Below are 6,814 nucleotides of genomic sequence, written 5' to 3'. Positions count from 1 at the left end.
ACTGGAACCTCATCGCTTCCTCCTACGCTGATGGGAAATCTTCTCCACCCCCTTCATTACCTTTTCATACCCTGGAACGTTCCATCCGTCGTTCTTCACTGCCAAGAACGTTCCTCCTCTCCTCCTACACCTTCTGCAATGCCGTTCCCATCCTCTTTAACTGTCTGGAAGCTCCTCTTACACTTGCATGGAGCTCCCCACCTTTCCTTCCTCACCGCCTGGAATCTCCTTCCCTCTTTCCCCTCCTCCTCCTGCCTTACCAGGAACCACCTCCTCTCCTCCGCCCTCCGTCTGGTAAATTCACCCCGAGGCTGGGCGCGTCTCGGAGTGGACGCCTGGGAATTCTCGCAGCCGGTTCAATTTGCCGATGTTTGAAGATCCACGAAAATAGATTTAATCTGGAAACGCAACCGAGTTTCCTAATTAACGCCAATGTTGGGAGGTTAATGAACGTCAGGTGACTCCCAGGGAAGCTAAGGGGAAGGGGTGGGTAGTAAAATGAAGGGGGTTAACAAGGGGGAGGAAGGGGGGGAGACGAAGGAGTAGCAGCTGGGACGAGGAAATGAGACAGTGAGTAAGATTACACCACCAGGACATGCACGCACACGCACGCACACACACACACACACACACACACACACACACACACACACATCCTGGGAGAGACGGGGATTCTTGCTTAATACTTTTTACTTTTATCAATCATCTCTCTCTCTCTCTCTCTCTCTCTCTCTCTCTCTCTCTCTCTCTCTCTCTCTCTCTCTCGATTAAGAGCCAGGAAGTGAAATAATAATATAATAACAGACAGCAGGAAACTCGACAAATTCTTATTCATTAATATATTTTCTTTTAATTAATTCCTCTTATAATTAACTTCCGTCAGTGTGTTAGTCGGGATGAACGACCCGAGAGCTTAAGTACGGATCAGTGAACGAAAAATATAAATACCTATTCCTGGAAATGAATTCTAAAATAGACATTCCTGACCGTAACTCACTGAGAATAAGAACGTAATGAGAACTTCCACACACACATTAGCAGGATGAATCTCAGAGTGTTCTTGATGTCACTGGTATATTATTGTAGTTTACGTTCCATTATCGTGCCATTCCGTTTTCCTTTACGTTAGTTGAGATTAATACATGAAGAAGAGAACGTAAGACTCAATGAACGGAACGTAATGAGTCGGAACGTAAGGAGGAACACCCAAGCATATGTACCAGAGCTATCACATTATATCAATTCACTTTTAAGATTTTAGGGTTGACTTTGAAGGCTTGTGTGTACACTTATGTTCCGTTGTGTGTATAGTGAGGGAGGGGGGGAAGGAGGAGGAGAATGGGTGGGAAGGTTGGTGATGAGGGAGGTGGGGAGGGAGAAGGATTGGGAGGGAAGGAGAGAGATGGGGGTAGTGTGGGGAGGCACGAAAGTTAGGGAGAGAGGGAATAGGGAGGGGGAAGGGGAGGAAGGAGATGGGTGAAATGAGGGAAGGAGTGATGAAAAGGAGATGACTTAGGTCCTAGTTCTAATGGGTCTCAGTTTTCATGTCCCAGTTCTAATGGGTCCTAGTTCTAATGGGTCTCAGTTTTAATGGGTCCTAGATTCCTGTGCGTTCCTAGTTCTAAGCAGGTCTCAGTTTTAATAGGTCCTAGTTCATGGGGTCCCAGTTCTAATGAGTCTCGATTTTAATGGGTCCCTGGATTCTAATGGGTCCCCAGTTCTAACCAGGTCTCTCCAGCTTTTAGTAGGTCCTAGTTCTAATGGAGTCCCAGTTCTAATAGGTCTCAGTTTTAATGGGTCCTGGTTCCTAATAGGGTCCCCAGTTCTAATAGGTCTCAGCTTTAGTGGGTCCCTGTTCTAATGGGTCCAGTTCTAATGGGTCTCCAGTTTTAATGGGTCCTAGTTCTAATGGGTCCCAGTTCTAATAGGTCTCAGTTTTAATGGAGTTATAGTTTATATGTCCCAGTTCTAATGGGTCCTAGTTCTAATGGGTCTCAGGTTTAATGGGTCCTAGTTCTAATGGGTCCTAGTTCTAATGGGTCCTAGTTCTAATGGGTCCCAGTTCTAATGGGTCCTGGTTCTAATGGGTCCTATTTCTAATGGGTCCTAGTTCTAATGGGTCCCAGTTCTAATAGGTCCTAGTTCTAATGGGTCCTAGTTCTAATGGGTCTTGGTTCTAATGGATCCTAGTTCTAATGGGTCTCAGTTTTAATGGGTCCCAGTTCTAATGGGTGCCAGTTCTAATGGGTCCTAGTTCTAATGGGTTCCAGTTCTAATGAGTCCCAGCTCTATTGACTCCCAGTTCGAATATGGCCCAGTTCTGATAAGTCCCAGTCCTAATTGGGCACCAGACATAATAGTTGGGTTAGGTTGGGACTGTTAAGAGCTAAGGACTGGCAACTCTTTGATCTGCTAAACGTGTTCACGTGTTTTACTGCTCGTGAAGATAACAGCAGCTGGTTAATTACTCTCGTGTTGAAGTTTGTTTATTTGTGTCTAGTTAAACGTGAGCACAGAAAGATGAGTTGATGGAGATTATACAGTAGTGTGTGTGTGTGTGTGTGTGTGTGTGTGTGTAATTTGTTTATCTTATATTAGGTTTTAAACTCGTTTTCATTCCTCGGTCCATTAATATGTATGACTTTGATGAGGGAGATTAAATCAGTGTTTTTGTTGGGATAAAAATGAATATTACGAGGCGAGATATTATTACCAGACGACTGTGTTGTTGTGTACAGGAATAACAAACATATTTTTCTTTCAGCATCCATTATAAACTTGAAACACGATACAGGGACCAATTATAGATAACTTGGGATGGAACTCCTATTATTGACAGTGAAACACATGATATAGACACTACTATCCCTGCCACCGTTGATGGGACTCGAGATTATCTGAAGTGTGGACGAAGGTTTGTGAAAGGTGGATGACAAAGCAACAATCAATGGGTGTACACAACTAATCCTTGGCGAGTGTGGTTAAGGTGATGTGTGGCGGGCAACGACAGGAGGCGGTGGGCGTGGTGGTGATGGGTGGGTTGGGGGTGGTGGTGTTGCGGGTGGTGGTGGAGCACGTGACGGTGGAGGAGCCAGGCCAGGTCTGAGGAGCCTCCCCTCGGAGCCCCAGCACCTCGCTATCGCAGCCAGAATCAGTGGATGTGATAATGGCAGGGCTGTGTGGGTGCTGGAAGCTGTCCTCACACGGCCACTGCGATGGGTGTGGGTACAAGGTGCTGCTGCGGGGGGCCCTCAACCCAGGCGGCCAGCCTTTCAAGTCGGCGCAACAGCTACCTCAGCCAGTCCTTATTAAGAAGGAAAAGAAAGATGAGTCTCAGTTCTCACCGATTGAGACCCCCATCAGACAGTTACAGTCGTCGCCCTCCCAGCACCGACGCTACTCACACCCGTTCCACCTCATGACTGAGAGCCTGGGCGAGAAGCCCCAGGAGTCACAGACACAGTCGCACAGCCTCCAACGGCGGCACCCGCATGCCCTACCGCAGTCTTCCGCTTACAATGTGCCACTGTCGACGGACCCATCACTGCCGCCCAGGGAGCCCCTGCGGCACCCGTGGTCCCAGGTGCAGGGCGCCAGCGGGGGACACGATCCGTGCAGTAGGTACATGAACGAACACCCACCGGAGCAGCAGTGGGGAGGGTGTCGCCTGGGGTCTGTCTACCCCCACCAGATGTTGCTCAGCACTATGCAGCCGCCCGAGGAGCTGCGGGCGCCCAGTCGGCCTCCGGTCCACCCGTCCCTCCAGCCTCTAGACGCCGTCCTACAAGACATCCCGCACATCCCGTCGCTGCCGTCGTCACCACGTCCGGGCCAGAGACCGCCGCCCTTCGAGCTCAGCTCCTTCATACCGCCGCTGTCTCCGAGCGTGTTCGCTAACCTAGGGGACGTCGGATTCTTCAGCGGGGTGCTGGCCCTGGGCCCCGCCCTCAACCTACATACTCGCTATCACGCCCTGAGTCTGGCGCGGGCGTCCTCCAGGTCCCACACTGATCTCCGGGAGACCACGCCCCTCTCCTCAGCCTCCACCTCGCCCAAGTCCTCGTCAGGATCACGACCAAACTCCATGTATAATTCCTTCACTCTCCCGCCGCCGCCTCCGCCCCCCAGGGCAAGGAGGTTCAGCGTCAGGAAGCCTCAAGAGGTGGGCTGATCTTACCTATCTAGCATGGTCCTCCTCTGTACGTCCTTCACAGCATGTCCTACACAGTGTGTCCTACACAACACTTGCTGTTATACACCACCACACCATGTCCTACACAGTCATGTCAGGTACACCACACACAGTCATTCGTGTGTATCTTGCCATGTATGTGTTTTGCTGTTTTTTACGTAAGGTAATAAAGTGTAATTAATCAGTGTACACTTGACCTTACTTTCTACATGTTTTGTTATGAATATAATGTTTTATTTGACGTAATGCATCTTCAGTTGTGTATTAGTGCATGTGTTTTAATAATGTAATTGTTGTCATTTATTGGTAAATACATTTACAATATAATAATAAATAAACGTTTTATTTTTCCTTGGTTTATTTATTTTTATTTATTTTTATAATTTGCTTAAATCTATATTTATATTTGTTAAGCCATAAAGTAAAAATATTGTTATATTTACCTGTATGATGAAATTTTCTAAAGGTGAGTCTTAATTCCTTTTCAAATAACAGTACAACATATTCTGATATTCTATTATTTTTTAATTTATAATATTTTGTTTGTTTGTACAGCATGTTCGTGTCTATAGTGTAAGGCTGTTGTTGTTGTTTATGTTATTAATTACAACCGAAGGCCAACCACTGCCTGTGTTGTTCACCTGCTGCATGGTGGACTCCCAATATATTCACTTCATAACTATGTAGTCTATCTGTTTCTCTCTTACCTGCAGTAAACACAGTGTCTCATGACCCGTTATTTTATTTATTTACCCAAACTATGCTAGCAGGGATACCTCAACATATGGCTTATACTGTAGGTGAAGTAATAATTGATTCTTTCCAACATTAACGCACTGATACCTGACCCTTTGATAATAAGAAATGCCTGTCATTCCGGGTTCGACTCTTAATTTGTTTTTGCTAGAGTGAAGTATACGGTAACCTGTGTCTAAAAGTATACGGTAACTTGATTCCAAAAGTATACTGTAACTTATGTCTAAAAGTATACGGTAACTTACGTCTAAAAGTATATGGTAACTTGTGTCTAAAAGTATACGGTAACGTGTGTCTAAAAGTATACGGTAACGTGTGTCTAAAAGTATATGGTAACTTATGTCTAAAAGTATACGGTAACTTGTGTTTAAAAGTATACGGTAACTTGTGTCTAAAAGTATACGGTAACTTGTGTCTAAAAGTATACGGTAACTTGTGTCTAAAAGTATATGGTAACTTATGTCTTAAACTATACGGTAACCTGTGTCTAAAAGTATACGGTAACTTGATTCCAAAAGTATACTGTAACTTATGTCTAAAAGTATACGGTAACTTACGTCTAAAAGTATATGGTAACTTGTGTCTAAAAGTATACGGTAACGTGTGTCTAAAAGTATACGATAACGTGTGTCTAAAAGTATATGGTAACTTGTGTCTAAAAGTATACGGTAACTTATGTCTAAAAGTATACGGTAACTTGTGTTTAAAAGTATACGGTAACTTGTGTCTAAAAGTATACGGTAACTTGTGTCTAAAAGTATACGGTAACTTGTGTCTAAAAGTATACGGTAACTTGTGTCTAAAAGTATATGGTAACTTATGTCTTAAAGTATACGGTAACTTGTGTCTAAAAGTATACGGTAACTTATGTCTAAAAGTATACGGTAACTTGTGTCCACTATACACGACTCTCACACTCACGTTGGCCATTTGATCATAATAAATAAAGCAGAGTGAGCCACAGTGTCTTGTCTTAATCGTTCCTCTAAACACAGTCTCTCTCGTACCCAACTTAAGCATAAATAATTTGAAAGCCGCGTCAGGTCTCAGGTCTAAAGCCGCAGTTTATATTATAATATTTCCTACTACCATTATTTTCCTGCCTATATTGTACATAACTTGATATTTCTCCTTTTAGTAGTTTAGTCTTTAACTGATAACACGTTTTTTTTATATGAAAGACTTAATACGATTTTTTATTTATTTCCAGAGTAACCGAAGTCAACCAGCCATCGGACTGAAGCAGACGCAGAAAGCTAGGGTGAGTACATTACTGTATGAGTTCCCCCGATGTTTCAGATGTTCATTTTCTCTCATGTTGGTGTGAGAGAAAACGGTCCTCGTATGGTGGTGACACAGACTATGTTGTTTGGGTTCTGGTAACGCCCTGCCTTAGAATCCGTAATCTATTTTTCATTGTTTTTATTCTAATTGGAGAATGAGGTATTTATGTAACTTCAAGAACTACTGTAGAGATTATTCTGCATGTCATAATATATGTTTTTTATGTTAATTTATAAATGTTTGTGTTGTAATATTCCTTTGTTCATAATTACGACAACAAGTAGTTAGATATTAAACCCCTTTAACCTAAAAATAGCACCAAAATTTAATGTAGTATATATGATAGATTTATTAGGTGTTGAGGTACAGTAGAGGAAAGACTGGCGGTGTTGTTCAGCTCACCCACTCCCCCTCCTCTGGGTTGTGACGTCACGAAGGTAAACATTGGCTGGAGGTAATGGACACTATACGACCCCTCCATTTCTCTTTTTTTCTTCGTCACTCACCTGCTGTTTACCTCCACCTGTGTCTCACTTCTCACACCTCTCTCTCACCTGTATAATCACAACACATACGTCGCAA

At 43.9% G+C, this 6,814-nt stretch overlaps 1 protein-coding gene across 1 annotated transcript; it reads left to right on the top strand.

Moving 5' to 3' along the window:
- The first annotated feature begins 2,769 nt into the window (after positions 1–2,769).
- LOC121873646 (arginine-glutamic acid dipeptide repeats protein-like) lies at positions 2,770–6,275 on the top strand. The gene is made up of 2 exons (XM_042377296.1): positions 2,770–4,162; positions 6,159–6,275. Exons 1-2 carry the CDS (start codon positions 3,167–3,169, stop codon positions 6,273–6,275), a joined length of 1,113 nt encoding a protein of 370 aa, XP_042233230.1. The 5' UTR covers positions 2,770–3,166.
- The last annotated feature ends 539 nt before the right edge of the window (positions 6,276–6,814 follow it).

The sequence above is a fragment of the Homarus americanus genome, unplaced genomic scaffold, assembly GCF_018991925.1.
Source record: "Homarus americanus isolate GMGI-L3 unplaced genomic scaffold, GMGI_Hamer_2.0 scaffold20007, whole genome shotgun sequence".
Lineage (NCBI taxonomy): Eukaryota > Metazoa > Arthropoda > Malacostraca > Decapoda > Nephropidae > Homarus > Homarus americanus.
This window is presented reverse-complemented; position numbering and strand designations above follow the sequence as displayed.